At 45.2% G+C, this 19,548-nt stretch overlaps 1 protein-coding gene across 1 annotated transcript in view; it reads right to left on the reverse strand.

Moving 5' to 3' along the window:
- Positions 1-1,912: 1,912 nt before the first annotated feature.
- The window catches only part of TM9SF2 (transmembrane 9 superfamily member 2), a 60,023-nt gene continuing 42,387 nt past the window's right edge, over positions 1,913-19,548 (reverse strand). The window contains exons 14-17 of the mRNA XM_040336170.1: positions 12,500-12,651; positions 4,933-5,044; positions 3,944-4,115; positions 1,913-2,559 (exon numbers count right to left, since the gene is read on the reverse strand). Coding sequence (XP_040192104.1) covers positions 2,492-2,559; positions 3,944-4,115; positions 4,933-5,044; positions 12,500-12,651 — 504 coding nt within the window. The 3' untranslated portion in view covers positions 1,913-2,491. The remainder of the gene's footprint in view (positions 2,560-3,943; positions 4,116-4,932; positions 5,045-12,499; positions 12,652-19,548) is intronic.

The raw sequence follows: 19,548 nt of genomic DNA on the forward strand, positions 1-19,548 counted from the left end.
GTGTTAGTCTCCTGCCAAAGGGGGAGATGTGTGACAGACCTAGCCGGGACAGGGGCTTTTGGAGAGGACTGAATGCAAGCCTCTTGCCGTCCGATTATGGGCCAGGACCTCAAAACAGGAAGGCAGATGGGTCATCCCAGCAGACAGTCCTGGAACTTTAAGACTACTTTTCCAACATCCTCGAGTTGACCCGTTTGGGTCCCACTGCGGCTGTTGGACTGTTTCCCAGGGGAAGTAATGTCATGGATCTTAAGATATTAAAGTGTTTCTACTTGACATCTGTTACACAGGAGAGGGACATTCAATGCAAGGACACCGGCTATTGAAATGCTAAGTGGAACCAGCTAGAGAAATACCTTTTATTGTGCTCTGCAGGCTAAGAGCGGGTGTCGGAGACACTCCGTCTGGCTAAAAAACTATGGATTGAAGGTTAATTGAATCTAGAATGTATGTGTGAAGATGTATGTGTTTATTGTTCTAAAGGTCAGAAGCCTCCTGTCAGCTGTATTGAATTAGCATTCTATTGTCTAAAGCAATGTAACCTCTCAGAGGTAGTAATTAAGTAGCCCGGGTTATTGTGTACATTGATTACCCCCTGGGGCTTCTGTCTCAATACACAAGTCTTTCTATCCAAGCTATTGGACCAATCCCTGTTGACAATTTCAAGTCCTCATTTGCATGGTCAAGGAGGACTTGAGTGAAGACTGGATATACTTTACAATTGACCAATAGGAAAGCGGTTGTTGGGAGTGGGATGTTCCAAAATTCTGTATAAAAGTGTGCTGTGTACTTGAAATAGAGAGTCCTGCTTGAACTTACATACAGCCTGCCTGGTGTTTGTTCTTAATGGGTCTGAATGGCACATAGCTGTAGTTCGGACCCCGGAACCTTGGATGACTGGACCATCAGACGCTGCAATCTGCAAGCTGACTCACTGGTAGCAGAGGAGTGTCGGGAGAGCAGGACCTGGGCGAGCAAGGATCTCGTCACAATATTTTTTTGTAAACGAGGAGATAAAACATGCACACATTACATCGCCACATGTGGCCCACGACCTCCTGCTCTGTGATGGTGGGTTGGCAAGCCCAGATCTTAGGTTCCCAATCCTTTATCTCAGAGCATTAGTGTTGTGAATGAAACGAGAAGTAGAGGAACCAAAGGGCTGCGGAGCAGAGACGCATAAGCCAATGCTTCCTGCCTAGCACTGGCTCCTGTCACAGGCAGAGTGATACCAAATGTGCTCTGCCCGACTTATTTTCAGTTATTATAGGTCAGTTCATTACTAAAATCACAGTGTATATATGGGCATATCTTCTGCATTGGTTACTGGGCTGCTTTTAAATTGATCCGCAGGTGTAGTGCAGCGTGCCTGTGGGTTACCTGCACTGAGCCATAGACTTCTGTAATTACCTGCAGGTTTGGTTCGCTTTCTGAAAGTGCACCACACCTGCAGGATATTATAGAAATCAATAGAAAAGTGCAGCTAAGCCACAGGTGCACTGCACCCAGAGTGTGGGTAAACTGCAGCACATCAGTGTGAAAGCAGCCTTAGGCCCCTTTCACATGATCAGTTGGACCCTCCATTCACCTCTATGGAGCTGCAGATGAAAACAAACTTGTGTCCATTTTACACCCGCCTACCTCCAATTTGATCCTCTAAAAAAAGTAGAAGGGGGATCCATCCCCTTCCATCTGGGCAGATCAGATCCGAGGGCCCAAGACTAGAGTGGGCTGCGTCTGTGTCCGCTCTGCAGTATGCATGTTATCCGCCCGCTCCACTCATTGTGGCCCGCGACCAGTTACCAAGACGCTTAAATGGCCCTCTCTTCAAAAGTTTGGGCACCCCTGCTGTACAGCATATACTGTACGTTCTAGACTATGCTGTATTCCAGATATACCATGAAAAAAACACTTACATTTTTACAGTATTTATTAAGATTATAAATTTAAAAATCCAAAGACCTGGAGGCACATAGTTTTAAAGGCTTCAAATCACTAATTGGAATATGAACAGTAAAAGAAACCAAAAGGACATTTAACCCAGTATAAAAAATAATATTCAACCAGAAATAAAAAGGACATTAGGAGGAAAGTTTAACACATTCTGTAGCAACCTGTTTCAAGAACAACTCATCTCAGCTAGAAGTCTAAAAGCAAAATTGTATTTACAGATATTTTATTAATAGTACGGATATTTGTGTATTGCACACATTTTTCTTCTGTTAGAAGTGTCAATCTCAATTACCGCATAGTTATTATATTTACAAAAGCTTACATTTTAAGTAGTTTTCTTTTTCAAACAGGAACATCACAATGCAATAGAACCAAATTAAAGGAAGTTACATTTGAAAACAAAAATGCTTCTGTTGGAGAGATTGCTGCTTTTATGCCACAAGTAGATGACAATACTGTAAAAGGAAATAATTTTCCACGGGTTTAAAGATTTTAAAGTAAAAGTTCTTCTTGCATTCTTTACACACAGTTGTGATACTCAGTCCACTTTCACAACACTATAGATCTTTGTCACAAACCAAAAGCAGGCAAAGAATCCGATTGTACCTGAAAGTAAAAAAATAAAAAAAAGGTAAAAAACTCAGTTATATCACAGAATGAACATGCGTCAGTGAACATATGTTTGAATAAGTACTGAAAGATGGCAGACAGTTTCTGGTAAAACTGTCTAAAACATAATATAGCATTTAGAAAAACCTAATCTGCTTAGGTAGCTTCACATTAACCTGTCAAAATCAGTATAAAATTTCAGAAAAATGCAAAGGGCCTCATGCACACAGGACTTTTTTTTTTTTTAATGCCTGGCAGGAAAAAAAAGCAGCCACATGTTTAGGCACATTTAGGTGCATCAAGTGTGCGCACGTTTATTTCATTGGCCAGAATATGAATTTATTCTGGCCAATGGAATGAGCCGAGAGGCTGAGCCAGGTGCTGGTCCAGGCATGTGGGCAGATCTAGACTAGGGAAGACTTGCCTCATCCCTCAATCCTCTTTCAGTCAATGCTCAACTCGTCTCTCCCTTTGCTCTGGGTTGTGGACAGGCCCTTCGTGTGCACACTTTTAATGCTTGACTGTTGGTCCTGCAATGTACATGAGGACATCACAGCTACAACTGCTGAATGCAGTGCCAAACTGGCTTAAAGGAACTTGTATTGAAGAAGCTCGCAAGAGTTCGTGATAAGGCAAGCAAAAAGTGTTTTTTACTGGTATAGGCAAAAATAAGCATTTAACTCTTTAGTGCTGTAGAAGACGCACTGCAAGGGTAGTTTTTCCATCTCCTACCTCCCAGAGTAAATCTTTATGTTGGCAAAAGTAAAGTTTTGCATTTCCTTTCCATTCCATTCTTGTCCCAGCAACACTTAACAGGACAAACAGGGTAAACCCCCCAAGCAGCAAGAAAGATTTGACAGGTGTTCTTAGCCTCCCCTATTAGAAATATTTTTGGATGGATTTCAACCTTGCTTTAAAAAGGACCAAGTCACACTGTGCAGTGAGCAAATTTTTACTGAACTGTAAAATGTTGGTCACCGCAAGGACACCCATAAAAACAATTGCAAACAAATGCTGCATTTTATCGCAGTGCGCTGTACAGAATCAAATGTCGCTGTACAGCAGCACACAGTGATACGAATGAAGTGTTACTTTCGTACACATACAACAAAAGTTCAGTGTAAGAAAAAAACACACACACACACACACACACACACCTACTGCAGTTGGAATAGACAGCTACCAGATAGGTAAACGGTTGCAGTTTCCATCTCCAGCAGATGTCTGTCTGCTCGGTGTGATCAGGCCCCAAGACTATTTTAGCAGCAACAAACTGCACTGAGCACAGCAAAAAAAATAAAAGCACACAGGAAGTGTTTGCCCGTCACCACTAGGGATATAGCTTTCTACTGTACAAAAGAAAAAATAAACAGCATCTTACCAGTAAAAAGGAAAAATATGTGAACCATTATCATAGTGTAGCCAAAATATAAGAAGGTGCTTGCAGTTCCTGTAATTTGCAGTTTCGAGTAAAAGTAATGCACCGCATACACCAGGAAGTAAACCGCTGTAAAGCCACTTGTGAGGAATGAGCGCCACTGCCAATGGTAGTCCTGAGAAAGAGAGAAGGGGGATAAAACAAATGCTGGAAATTGAGAAAAAAAACAGATCATCCCAAAGAGTGATGTGAAAACTATAACTCAAAGCAACTAATAATTTAATATAAGTTCACCTTCACCTGTATCTAGGGTGGAACATGCAACACGTTCCAGCAGCTGCAGCCACCTACCACCCACATCCGCTCTCAATATTTGAAAATAATGTGGCCGTGTGGGGCTCCGCCCACACAGCTGCATCAATTATTCATTTTCTAGTGAATTCACAAACTACAACTACTATCAGCCATTGCGACTGATGGCTTGCAGTTCTGAATGAACTGTGAGGTCGCTGATGAGCAGTTTCGTAGTTCATTCACAGCTTGTAAACAGCAAGCCCCGTAATGCAGCTACCGACTGAAACTGCATGGCTTGTCTGCAGGAGTCTGGCATTACACCCCAGATCCACTGATCACAGGTGCAATGCCTTCCAGGCTTCTAACGGGTAAAATAAAAAATTACTTTCTTAAACCCCCCCCCCCACAAAAATGTGTGCATTATGTTTTCCCCAAAAGGTAAACTTATTCTTTAAGCAACAGAACTAAGCACACCGAAATTCGGTAATTATAAATATGTGTACTTTGCTCGTCTTAGTCTCATTTAGTTAATTAGCAATATGCAAAGAACTTTTTCATCCCAGTACATGGCTAATAAGAATTGTATGTATTCAAAAATGTGTTCCTATACCAATATGTAATGCAGAAGCAGTAATGCAACATCTAGCCATTACTTTCAGACATGCCCATATCACCACAGTGAAAAAGAAAATTCATACCTCAGCACACAGATGAAAGTAGCAAAGTAATATCGTGGCTTCGGAGCATGTGATGACCAAAATGATGAATACGAGAAACAAGAATCCGAACATATAATACATCTGATGGGACCTTAAAAATAAAAATGTAAGCCAGTTACAGTCCCATAGCAAATCACTGTAGAGCATATGAAGCTACATAAAACACTTTTTACCAATTATTGTCACACTTCAACAACTTCTTCCAGGCTGCTGAGAGGAATTTTACAAGTTTGGAGAAAGTTTTACAACACACTGCATGAGCATGCCATAAAATCCAGTCAACTACATGTTATTAGCATGTGGTAAGAATATAAAGTTTAGATTCAAAGCGCTGCGCAAACTGTTGGCGCTATATAAATCCTGTATAATAATAATAATAATAATAATAATAATAATAATAATAATAATAATTTTTAGTGTCCATGTAAAGCTAAATTTACTTTCAAAACAAACTTAGTTTAAAGGGCAAAAAAGAGATTTTTAATACAGCTTACCTGTAAAATCTTTTTCTTGGAGTACATCACGGGACACAGAGCGGCATTCATTACTATATGGGTTATATGGAGTACCTTCAGGTGTAGACACTGGCAATCTTCAAACAGGAAATGCCCCTCCCTATATAACCCCCTCCCATAGGAGGAGTACCTCAGTTTTGTAGCAAGCAGTATGCCTCCCAAAATGGTCCTCAAAAGAGGGGTGGGAGCTCTGTGTCCCGTGATGTACTCCAAGAAAAAGATTTTACAGGTAAGCTGTATTAAAAATCTCTTTTTCTTTATCGTTACATCACGGGACACAGAGCGGCATTCATTACTATATGGGATGTCCCAAAGCAATGCTTACAATGAGGGGAGGGAGAACATCTCCAAGACAAAAGGATTTAATTTAGAGATATACTCAAATCATAATAAATCCAACTTAGAGAAAAATAATCTTAAATTTTAAATTTAACTCAAAAAAAGAGGAGCCCCCGGAATCCGAGGGTCTCAAACTGCAGCCTGCAGCACTGCCTGCCCGAAGGCAGTATCAGTATTCCTTCTTACGTCCAACTTGTAGAATTTTGTAAATGTGTGGACAGAAGACCAGGTTGCCGCCTTGCAAACTTGAGCCATAGAGATCTGGTGGTGTGCTGCCCAGGAGGCGCCCATGGCTCTAGTAGAATGAGCCTTTAATGATACTGGAGGAGGCAACCCTTTCAAGCCGTAGGCCTGAGTGATCAATTGCTTAATCCACCTAGAAATGGTGGACTTTGCAGCTGCCTGCCCCTTCTTGGGCCCATCCGGCAGAATAAACAGCACATCTGTTTTCCGGATCTTCTCTGTAGCTTTAAGATAGGCCTTCATGGCCCTGACAATATCCAAGGTATGCAGCAACCATTCCTTTCTGGAAGTAGGTTTAGGGAAGAAGGATGGTAATACCAAATCCTGGTTCAAATGAAAACTGGATATGACCTTCGGTAAGAAGGAAGGATGAGGGCGGAGAACGACCTTGTCCTTATGAAATATAAGATATGGTTCCTTACAGGATAAGGCTGCCAGTTCCGAAACTCTTCTTGCGGAAACTATGGCAACCAAAAACACCAACTTCCTTGTCAGTAGAACCAAAGGAACTTCAGCCAACGGCTCAAACGGTTGTTTCTGTAAACTCGACAGAACAAGATTTAAATCCCACGGGCAAAGCGGGGATTTAACTGGAGGTTTAATACGTAAGACCCCTTGAAGGAAGGTCTTAACCAGCGAGTGGGTGGCCAGTGGCCGCTGAAACCACACTGACAGGGCAGAAATCTGTCCTTTGATTGTGCTTAATGCCAATCCTTTATCCACTCCTAGCTGGAGAAAACTTAAAACTCTATCTATGGTGAACTTGCGAGGAAGCCATAGCTTGGACTCGCACCAGCCTATATAGGCCTTCCAGACCCTGTGATAAATCACCCTAGAGACCGGTTTCCTGGCTCTGATTAGGGTAGAGATTACTTTCTGAGACAGACCTCTACCCCTGAGAATCAAGGATTCAGCTTCCAGGCCGTCAAATTTAGATGCCGTAAGGCAGGGTGGAGGATCGGACCTTGCGATAGCAGGTCTGGCCTTAGAGGCAGAGTCCAAGGGTTTCCCACTACCATCCTTAGGATTAGTGAGTACCAAGCCCTTCTGGGCCATGCTGGAGCTACCAGGATAACTGGTATGTGCTCCACCCGGATCCTGCGCAGCAGGCGGGGTAGTAACTGGAGCGGGGGAAACGCATAAAGAAGCTTGAACTGATGCCAAGGGCAAACCAGAGCATCGGTTCCGCAGGCCATCGGATCCCTTGAGCGGGACATGAACCTGTCTAGCTTCTTGTTGAGTCTCGATGCCATGATATCCACGTCCGGCACTCCCCATCTTTGGCAGAGTGCTTGAAAGACTTGTGGATGCAGAGACCATTCCCCCGGCCATAGAGTCTGGCGGCTTAAGAAGTCCGCCTGAAAGTTGTCCACTCCGGGAATGAATATTGCCGATATGCAGGGCACATGAGCCTCTGCCCATAGGAGAATCAAGCTCACTTCTCTCTGAGTGGCCTGACTCCTGGTCCCCCCTTGGTGATTTATGTATGCCACTGCCGTGGCATTGTCTGATTGAATTCTCACCGGGAGCCCCTGCAATTTCGACGTCCAAGCCCTGAGGGCTAGTCGAACAGCTCTGAGCTCCAAGATGTTGATGGGTAAAAGCTTCTCTAGCTTTGTCCAAATACCTTGGCGAGTGGAACCATCCACAATCGCTCCCCAGCCCGTCAGGCTGGCGTCTGTGGTCACTATCTTCCAAGCCACTGGGCTGAAAGACCTCCCCTTCAGTAGATTCTGAGGGTCTAACCACCAACACAGACTTTGTCGGACTCTTGATGAGAGAGGCAACGGGATATCCAAGGCCTGTGGCCTTCTGCTCCATGCTGACAGGATGGCTGCCTGCAGGATGCGAGTGTGGCTCTGGGCGTATGGCACCGCCTCGAAAGTAGCCACCATCTTGCCTAGTAATCTCATACATAGGCGAATAGTCGGTTCTTTCTTGCTTAGAACCAGTAGGATTAATTCCTTGATGGCTTTGACCTTCCTCAGAGGTAGGAACACCCCTTGTTGTTCTGTGTCTAATCTCATGCCGAGATATTCCAACTGCCTTGTGGGCTGGAATGCTGACTTCTCTCGATTTAGGACCCAGCCGAACCTCTCGAGGTATTGGACCGTGAGGGCCACTGCTCGTTCCAAGCCGGGAGACGAGTGGTCTATGACTAGGAGGTCGTCCAGGTATGCTAGGATCGTGACCCCTTGGATCCTTAGCTTGGCTAGGATTGGAGCTAGAACCTTCGTGAACACCCGGGGGGCCGTAGCCAACCCGAAGGGAAGCGTCACGAATTGGAAATGACGCGAAGCCACCATAAAGCGTAGATATCTTTGATGTGGCTGATAAATTGGAACATGAAGGTAGGCATCCTTTATGTCTATGGACGCCATGAAGTCGTCCTTTTGGAGTGTGGCAGCTGCTGACCGCACGGATTCCATCCGAAATGAGCGGACTTTTAAGTATGCATTTACCATCTTTAGGTCCAAAATTGGCCTGACATCTCCATTGGGCTTTGGGATGATGAATAGGTTGGAGTAGAAACCCAGCCCCTGTTCCAGGACTGGTACCTCTACTATCACTTCCTGGGAAAGTAGATGATCTAGAGCCGACTTTAATGCGGCTCCTTTCTCCAGATCGTTTGGAATCCTCGACTCCTGGAAATGAGGAGGAGGAAACCTTAGGAATTCTAGCTTGTAGCCTGTGGCCACGGAAGACCGTACCCACTCGTCGGGAATGCTGGCTTCCCAAATCTCCGAAAAGAGTCGCAGCCTTCCCCCCACCTTCGTGGGTGGGGGCGCCCCTTCATGAGGTAGACTTGGGGGCTGGTTTTGCCGGCTTGCGAAACCACTGCCTCTTGCCCCTAACAGCCTGTCCTCTTGATCTGCTGTTGAAGCCGAAGTTTGTTCTTGCAGGAGGCCGTCGATACTGCTTGGCATTAGAGGGCCCCTGCCCAGGGGAGGACTGTCGTTTAAACGCAGGCCCCTGAACCCTCTTCTTAGTTGGCAAGAGAGTACTCTTGCCGTTTGAAATGGTCTGAATGTATTTATCTAAGTCCTCTCCGAAGAGCCGTCCTCCATGGAAGGGAAACCCTGCCAGGAGCTTCTTGCATGGGGGCTCAGCCTCCCAGCTTTTTAACCATAAGAGTCTTCTCATATGGATAAGGGATAATGATAAACGTGACGCTTGTTGGATAGAATCCTTGATTGCGTCTACCGTAAAACATATGGCTTTAGGGACATCCGAAAATTCTTCTGCCTGCTCGGCAGGAATAAATTCAAGCATTTGTTTAAATTGATCCGATAAAGCTTGAGCGACTCCAATCGCAGCCACGGCTGGCTGTACTACTGCCCCTGCAGAAGTGAAGGAGTTCTTAAGTAGGGCTTCCAAGCGTCTATCAACTGGATCTTTGAAAACCTGTACGTTTTCTACAGGACATGTTAACGATTTGTTAACACATGAGATGGCTGCGTCTACTGCAGGAGAAGCCCATCTCTTGGAAAACTTTTCTTCCATAGGATATAAGACAGAAAATTTCTTAGGTGGAAAGAAAACCTTGTCTGGTTTGTTCCACTCTTGGAACAAGACTCCCTCTAAGAGAGGATGGATCGGAAACACAGCCCTGCTTTGAGGCGCCCTCAGTGAGCCCAAAGCTGAAACCGTCGATACCTGGAGATCTGGTACAGGCAGGTTGAATGCCTTATGGACCAAGTCCGTCAAGCCCTGAATCCACCAGCTCTCCCTCAGGGAGACTGCCCCAGACTCCTCTGTATCCGGATCTTCGATCCCTGAACCTACTTGGTCTCTGTCCAATAGGTCGTCCAATTCCCCAGAGGAAAGGACCTCCTCTTCCGAGGGTCCGCGCACGGGTGACGGAGATCTATTCCGCTTACTACCCCGCATGGCTGCGGCTATCATTTCTCCCATGCTTCTCCGCATCTCATTTAAAGAGGCGAGTAACACCTCCTCCGTGACCACCTTAGGGTTGGGTTGACTCGCGTCAGCTCTAGCCCCAGACCCCGATGGCCCAACGGCTCCCTGTGGGGAAAGCAGCGGCATAGCTCTATCCGAGACCTCAGACTCTGCGGGGGAATCCCCACCTTTTGTACCCTCTGATCTTGATGCCATGGTACAATACCGAGGTACACCTGCTACTTATTGGTACCTGGGACTTATAATAGTTAAATGCCCAAACACCTGTTTGGGGGAAAAAAAAAAAAAAATGTTTCCTCTACCCTAGATGACACTTTTTTTTTTTTTTTTTTTCAATCTAGGCAAGAAAAAACATTCTATCCCCCTGAGTAGTATTGCCAAAGAAAAGACTATGAGATGGAAAAGAAAACCAGCCTATTCCTAGGCTAAACCACAATCTTCTGAAGACTGTAGTATTCTTTCTGGCCACTGTGTGTCCTCAGCGCCCCGTGCTTCCCTCCAGTCCTTCCTCCCTTAAGCCAGAGAAATGAATGAGCTGTGGCATCTAAGGAAGGGCCGCCCCTTCCTTTAAACCACTGACCCGCCCTTCCCCCCCCAGCTAAAACGGCGCCAAATGCGTCTATAACACGTGCACGCGCACCGCGCGCGCGCCCGCGACGGGGGGGGGGGTTGGGAGGAAGGGCCTCTCTGTTCCTGCAGCCGCAGGCCTGTGAACACACGAGGAGGTCAGCGTTTTGCCTGCCTTGCAGGCATGAGGGAGAGGACTGGATAGAGCATCGCCTGGAGGCTTGCAGGTAAGCATAGCTCTCTGACACACACATACACTTGTACATAAAAGGCCCCACTCACAGCTTTTCCAACACTACCAGGGAGGTCACCTTTTATGGGGAAATATAACATATAGAGCCATCCTATCTTCATGATATGTGACTGGTTTGCCAGATGCAATGCATAACCTTAGGCATGTCCCCTGTGACCTCCCAGAAAAACTTGCTAAGAGCCAAGCCCCGCAGGTTTTTCCCCTTACTTACCTGCTCCATGCCGCAGGACTTTGCCAAGCAAGAGGTCCAATCTTCCCCCATCTCCGTGGGGATGTCTAGACCTTCAGGCCCTGGGAACCTTCTTCTTCCATGAAGGATCCACTGTCCTGGGCCCATACAGCACCCTGGCAAACAGAAAACATTAGGCGCCCCAAAGGTTTCTAAGTTCTGGGCCCAGGGTCCAGCTCTCTTTAAAAAGAAAGCATTATGGGCTATACCCCAAGGGTTTGGGGTCCGGTTACTGACCACTTTAGCGCGCAGGCTTTTTTGGACAGAACCGGTAGCTCACCTAATCCCAAGGATGCGGAGGCAAGCTAAACCATGACTAACACCTAAGACACTGGCGTAAAAACTGAGGTACTCCTCCTATGGGAGGGGGTTATATAGGGAGGGGCATTTCCTGTTTGAAGATTGCCAGTGTCTACACCTGAAGGTACTCCATATAACCCATATAGTAATGAATGCCGCTCTGTGTCCCGTGATGTAACGATAAAGAAAATAAAAAATCTTCAGTTAGAGCAAGGCCCCAACTCTCCTTGCTGTAGCCAAAGCAAAATTAAAAGTCTGGCTGGAGTTAGACTTTAACCACTTCAGCCCCCAATTGATTTGCCCTCTTAAGGCCCAGTTCACAATGAATATGATGCATCAAAAACATTCTAAATTCGCATGTCATCCATAAAGTCATTGTTTTCAATGACGGACGTTCACATACATGCGTTGCGATATATAAAAATAAAAAAATAAAGTCTTGTGTGAGTTTACAGCGTTGCGTTGCAAATTTAATCTCCATAGACATCAGTGTAAATCGTTCTGAAGTGCATTGATGGTTCACATATGTGCGAATTCCACCACATTACTGTACTCTCCACAAAAACCAGGAAGTACACAGGAAGTTAACACTTTTTTTTTTACATTATGATTCCATTGGCTAGATCAATCGCAGCCATGTCCAACTCCTGAAATTTGTGGTAAAATTGCACCTCACACAGGACAAAAAAAAAAACTGAACAAATTCACAGCGCAGCAGTGTGAGCCGAGCCTTAATGACCACGTCATTTTTAACTGACAATTGTGTGGTCGTGTGACACTGTACCCAAACAAAATCAATGTTCTTTTCCCACAAATAGAGTTTTTTTGTGGTATTTGATCACCCCTGCAATTTTTTGCTTCCTGCTATAATACATGTCCATTTAAAAAAAAAAAAAAAAAAAAATGTATAGGCCAATATACATTTAAAAAAAAAAAAAAAAAAAAAAAAAAAAAAAGGAGTGTATTCCCTGGGTGTGTTCCAACTATGGGGGGGGCACACACTGGGACATGACAGATCACTGCTCCCGTTTACTAGGAACAAAAGATAGGACATGTCATTTAGGCAGAGGGGGGAAATCACATTGATCGCAGGTGGCCGGCGGACATCGAGGAAACATGGAGTGTCGTCATAACAGCTATAGGAGACAGCAACTAAAAACAAAAAGGATATCTTCTTACCAGATACTATTAAGAATGAAGAAAAGTTGTATGAAGATACAGCCAAAGGGCAAAATTCCTCCCATTATAATACCAGGTAATGGTTTTGTGTAAAATGATTGTTCAGGAATTTGACGAGGGATCTGATTGGTGCGGACAGGGTGTTCAATAGCCTACAAAAAAAAAAAAAAAAAAAAAAAAAGCATGGTTACATAGCTATCTACAATTTTTTTATTTTCAATGGAAATCTAAAAACACACCACACATACACACAAAAATAGCAACCTCTATCCAAAAAGGAGAGGATAAAAATAGGATTGTAAAATCCTTTTCTCTGAAGTCCATGGACGGACACAGCTCCTTAAATCTTGACAATTGGGTTATGTTCCCTGTTTACAGGAGAGGACTAGGCATGTTAAATACATGTTACATTAACAGAGTTGAACAGCCCCGCCCAGGGGGTGGTCCCTCCAGACATAACCCTCCTCACTGCAGCATGCAGCCTCAGTTCGTAACAAGCAGTACAAACCTAAAAAGGAGGGGTGGGAGCTGTGTCCGTCCATGGACTCAGAGAAAATAATTTTACAGGGAGTACAAAAAAAAATCCTATTTTCTCTTATCGTCCATGGACGGACACACAGCTCCTTAAATCTTGACAAGTGGGACGTCCCCAAGCAGTGTCAAAAACGAGGGGTGGGAAATATATCAGTAAAACCAATTTTAACTTCACCCCAAAACAAGCAGAGCTCCTCAACGGAGGAGGTGCAACTTTAAACAGCCGCCTGCAAAAACTAGTGGCCCAAAGAAGCATCAGAAGATGCACTCACAGCAACCATGTAAATTCTGGAAAAAGCGCGAACGGACACCAAGTCGCCGCTTCGCATACCTGTGAGACCGACGCATGATGTGGGAAAAAAACCCAGGAAGCACCAATTGCCCTGGTCGAAAGTGCCGTGACCGGAAAGGGAGCCCGCCCCTTAAGAGTATTGGCCTGTATGACAAACATTGCTTTAAGCAATTTTTAGATCCACTCCAAGCTGTAAAAACAGCAGGACCCTGGACACCGAGTACGTCCGTGGATGTCACTCCATCTCTTCGCACCAAGAGATGCAAGTCTGCCAGGCGCGACGGTAGATCCTCCGGAAGATTACAATGCCCTCAGCATTGTTGAGATGACCGAGTCTGACAGACCCCGGGCTCTTAAAGTCCGGCTTCCAATAGCCATGTTGATCAAGTCAGTGATTGTACAACAGGATGAAAACATGGGACCTCGAGACAGAGGTACCTCCCGCCCTGGCAACCGTCAGGGTAGACGAACCAAGGACGCAGAGGCCAAGCTGGAGCGATTAGAAGCATCGCGCTCTCCTAAGACTCCACTCTGTGGAGCAGCCGAGGAAGCACTACAATGGCGGAACGGCAAAAAATTGCCGATACAGACCCCACAGGGCCACCAGCGCGACTGACGCGTCTGTACCAGATCACTAGACCTGGCCACTAGCCTTGACACCCTTGCGGTGGAGACGAGCGGCCAGGTGATCCATGCCCTGTGAGGGTCACCTGCAAGGGAGCCCAGCACCCTTGTCCAGCATCTGGCGACTCCAAAAGCCTCGCTGTCTCAACAAAGTTAGGATAAGTGCGAGCTCCTAGCTGGAAACCCATGGTGCAGACGACAAGGAGGGCCACATGACAGAGACCCTCTCTCACCATAAAGCACAGAAAGAACACCGAAATGCGCAAAACGGGACATGCATGTATGCGTCCCTGCAAAAAGAAAAAACTGCGCTAAACAATGAAAAAAATAATTATAGCTCATCAATGAAGATCAAAGGCAGCAATTTGATGGGTTAAACACAAAACAGTTTAATAGAAAATGAAACTGAGCCAATACAAGCCAACAACCAAATGTTGGCATTAAATATCAAGGAAAAAATCCTGTTAGAGTCCCAGATCTAAATGAATGGATATGGTAGCAGATGTAAAAAAGTCCAAACAATGTAGAAATCGGAGCCCATAGACAGGACAGAACCACACCACCGTGAATAGGACTTCTAAGTGGAAACCACCACCTTATGGAAAGCCACTTACCGGAACCAACAGGCAAATGAGCATTGAGCATGAATTTCATCTATGGATTGAAACACCAGCCAGCAGGGATTCAGTTGGTAGTCGTTTGTTGGCGAGCTTAGAAACTCGAAGATACAAGGTCCCGGTTCATATATGCAGAGAAGAGACGGACCATATCATAATTCTGTATAAAAGGTTTAATATGAATAAAAGAATCCTCTTACAAACGAATGTATTTTAAAAGCAAGAAATGCCGGCCGGCACTATAGGAGCCCTTCCTCCTCACGTTGAGCGCGGTGACGTCAGTGTACGCCGTCCCAGAGTAGCGGCCACAATAGGCCGCCAGTCAGACCCCAGCATGGAAACATGGAAAGGGTCAATACTTCGGATCTGCCATCAGTCAGATCCCCGCAATAGGAAGAATGGTCACCTGGAGGGTCCACCACCGGAGAAGAAGCCCACCTCTTGAAAGGGCTCTCGTCAAAGGGGCACTGAACTGCCCGGCGGTGAGGGACTACAAAAGCCCTCAGCGGCTTTTCTCATTCCGCATTTAAGAAATTATCAAAGAAGGGCACAGAAGGAAAAAACCTGCCTCTGCAGAAACCCAGCTGCACTAACCAGCTGAAGAGAGTCCCATAGCGGAGGAGACTGCTGCCCGTGTCCCGCACACCTGCTGTGTGTGTGTGTGTGTGTGTGGAGAAAACCGTGAGGAAGTTGTAAGGTGCTGTGCGAGGAGAACGGCGCTGCGCGCCGTAGGAAACACTAGAGGCCGAGGACTCTGGCAAGATGGCCGCCGAGCGCAGCATATGGAGCCTGGCGTGGCCACAGGAAAATGGCCCATTATCAGTGTCCCCAGCATAGTTCTCCCCCCCCCCCATTATCAGTGTCCCCAGCATAGTTCCCCCCCCCCCATTATCAGTGGCCCCAGCATAGTTTCTCCCCCCCCCCCATTATCAGTGGCCCCAGCATAGTTTCCCCCCCCCATTATCAGTGGCCCCAGCATAGTTCCCCCCCCCATTATCAGTGGCCCCAGCATAGTTTCCCCCCCCCCATTATCAGTGGCCCCAGCATAGTTCCCCCCCCCCCATTATCAGTGGCCCCAGCATAGTTCCCCCCCCCCCCCATTATCAGTGGCCCCAGCATAGTTCCCCCCCCCATTATCAGTGGCCCCAGCATAGTTCCCCCCCCCCCATTATCAGTGGCCCCAGCATAGTTCCCCCCCCATTATCAGTGGCCCCAGCATAGTTTCTCCCCCCCCCCCATTATCAGTGTCCCCAGCTTAGTTCCTCCCCCATTATCATTGTCCCCAGCATAGATTTCCCCATTATCAATGTCCCCATCAGAGTCTCCTGTATATGTATGTGTGCAGATTTATGCCCATTTGACGCTTGACTGTACAAGCTGACTTCTTTCATTGTAGGAGCCGACTTCAGCTCTCCTGCACCTCCCGACTTCCACCCACTGCTACACACGCAGGCTGCAAGGTGGAAGAATGCCTAATGTAAACAGCAGGCAGTAAGTCGGGAGGTGCCACGCTGATGACATCACCTCCTACCAGACAATCCTCAGCTCAGCACAGCAGCCAATCCTCTGGCAGCATGGGAGGGTGTGCGGGGAGCGGCTTTTTGTCCTGGACCGGCCAGACATATACTGCCAATAACAGCAGCTGCTTCTAAAAGCCAGCAGGTCGGCAGTGCTGGGTTGGCAGAGTCTGGACAAGCTGGGGGCCAGACAAAACACACCTGTGGGCTTGGAGTTTGGAGACCCCTGCTTTAAAAAGCATCAACAACCAAACACAGCGCTCAAGGTAAATCTGCTTTGATCTCGGCAGAATCGTCCTCTTGGTTAGTACCGTCAGGCCCGTCTGACCCAATCCTTTAAGGACTGGCAGACTCTAATTGCTGCGACAGCTGTCTGAATAGCTGAACTTGCCAAAGAAAAGGAAGCCTTCAATAGTGACTCCGACGCCCTCTGTGCGTTACCAACCGGACAAGTTCTTGTTTAAGGAAGACTGCCGCATCTATGGCTGCAATGCTCCACATAGAAAAAAAAAAAAACACTTTTCCTCCATGGGATATAAACAAGGGAAAACCTTTTAAAAAGAGAAAATGAAAATCCTGTCAGCATGTTCCCAATCAGCATACACCACCTGTTCCAAAAGTGGGTGCAAGGGGAAAGCCTGTGCAGCCTCAGGAACCCCAAAGAGGACCAGGGGGGCTCAAGAAAACTTTGCAGGAGGCAACTTAAGGCAGAAAAAAAACCTCTCCGCAAGAGTCTGGATCAAAAGCCTCTGCGACTGAGAGGAACATACCAACTGGACATCTTCTGGCCCAGATTGCTCAGAAGCAGACTCATCTGCCAGGACCTCCACAGAATCAGTGGCATTTAGCTCTTCCCCATCCTCAACCCATTCCTAAATTTTAAGAAAAGGTCAGATCATATTGGTCCCATAAAGAATGATGAAGGGAACCTGGTTACTAAGGATGGAGAGATGGCGAAGGAATTGAATTTATTCTTCTCAGTCTTAACGAGGGAATCGGGGGGGCTTCAGTAACCAAAACTGCAAGGTTTATTTTCATGACACATCACAGGAAGCATGCTCATGGCTTACAGAAGACAGAATTATAAATGGGCTTGAAAAACTTAACACCAACAAGTCACCTGGACCAGATGGCTTGCACCCAAGGGTCCTTAAGGAAATCGGTCAAGTAATTGCCAGACCACTGTTCAATTCTTTAGAACAGTCTACCGACTGGAATGGTACCAGTCGACTGGCTTTTCTCCAATGTAGCACCAATATGTAAAAACAGGGCCAAGATACATCCCTGGGAATTACAGACCAGTTAGTCGAACATCAATAGTATGCAAGCTCCTGGAGGGGATAAGGGACCATATATAAGATTTTAGTAATGACAACAGTATCATTAGCAGTAATCAGCATGGGTTCATGAAGAATCATTCTTGCCAACCCAATTTATTAAACCTTCTATGAGGAGGTGAGCTGCCATCTAGATAAAGAAAGGCCTGTAGACGTGACGTATCTGGATTTTGCAAAAGCATTTGATACAGTTCCCCATAAATGTCTACTGTACAAGGTAAGGTTTGTTGGCATGGAACTTAGGGTGAATACATGGACTGAAAACTGGCTACAGGGGCAAGTTCAGAGGGTGGTGATAAATGGGGAGTACTCTGAAGCGTCGGGGGTGGAAAGTGGGGTCCCCCAGGGTTCTGTCCTGGGACCTTACCCATTTAATTTATTCATAAACGATCTGGGAGGATGGGATAAACAGCTCAATCACAGTATTTGCGGACGACACAAAGTTAAGAAGGGGAAGAACTTCTTCACAGGATGTGGAAACTTTGCAAGAAGATCTGAACAAATTAATGGGGTGGGCAACTACATGGCAAATGAGGTTTAATGTAGAAAAATGTAAAAATAATGTAATTGCAACATGTCTGTTTACCACCCAAATAATGCATTTGGGTGGCAAAAATATGGATGCAATTTACTCACTAGGGGGGAGAACATCTGTGGGGAATCTAAGATGGAAGAGGACCTAGGGGTCCTAGTTAGACCTTTCTCTAAAAAGAAAAGATGTTTATCCTTCCAAGACACTAGCAAAAAAAAAAAAAAAAAAAATAATGGAGGCATGCTGGATAGAGCAGGGGGTTCATCCTGGACTGGCGTACAATTTCTGTTTGTCCAATCATCCTGTAGGAGACAGTATAAAAAGGGCAAGGATGATGGGCTTTGAGTGTGCATCTTCAAACACAAGAGAGACACACATTTTTTTATCCTAACACCCTAGAGAATAAAATGGCGATCGTTGCAATATTTTCTGTCACGCCGTATTTGCGCAGCGGTCTTACAAGCGCACTTTTTTGGGAAAAAATTACCACTTTTTTTAATTAAAAAAAATAAGACAACAGTAAAGTTATCCCCATTTTTTTATTATTATGAAAGATAATGTTACGCCGAGTAAATTGATACCAAACATGTCACGCTTCAAAATTACGTCCGCTTGTGGAATGGCGACAAACTTTTACCCTTTAAAATCTCCATAGGCGTTGTTTAAAAAATTCTACAGGTTGCATGTTTTGAGTTACAGAGGAGGTCTAGGGCTAGAATTATTGCTCACGCTCTACCAATCACGGCGATACCTCACATGTGTGGTTTGAACACCGTTTACATATGCGGGCGCTGCTCACGTGTATAATATATATATATATATATATATATATATATATATATATATATACACACACACACACACACATACATACACACACAAAAACACATTATATATATATATATATATATATATATATATATATATATATATATATATATATATATATATATATATATATATATATATATATATATATATATACACACACACACACACACACACACACACACACACACATACACTGGACAGCTCTGACTAAAGTTGTATAATGTCCTTGCTATAGGTGTGGGCCAATTACATACAGTACCTCCCAAATCCTGAATGAAATACTCCCAGGATGCTGCCAAGTGAAGCCTAGTCATTACTGCTCACCTCCATCACAGGATTGAGCTCTTTCTCCGATTCACGTGCTCTCACTCTCCTCCAATGCAGTAGCTCTGAGTTCATCATTTGAGAGTTCACTCCTGTGATGGTAGAGGTGAGCAGTGATGACTAGGCCTCACTTAAATTCCAGGAAGTAGTCCAGCCAGACTTCAGAAGGTTAATGGCCTATACCAAGGTATAGCAAGGGCATTACTCAACTTTAGTCAGAGCTGCAGTTTGTTTGCAGACAGCCCTTACGTGCACAGGAAGTTTTTTTGGAAAAGGCGACACAACTCTTCAAAATTACTTTAAATTATTTTAATTAAAATCTATGAAAAATATAAATCAGGTGTGTTTATATCATTGGCAATTTTGCTTTTTTACAACAAAAACTAATAATGTAGGTTTAGAAAAATATAAAAAAAACTAGGGGATGTTTGAGTGTCAAGC

The sequence above is a fragment of the Rana temporaria genome, chromosome 2 (assembly GCF_905171775.1).
Source record: "Rana temporaria chromosome 2, aRanTem1.1, whole genome shotgun sequence".
In the NCBI taxonomy this organism is placed as follows: domain Eukaryota; kingdom Metazoa; phylum Chordata; class Amphibia; order Anura; family Ranidae; genus Rana; species Rana temporaria.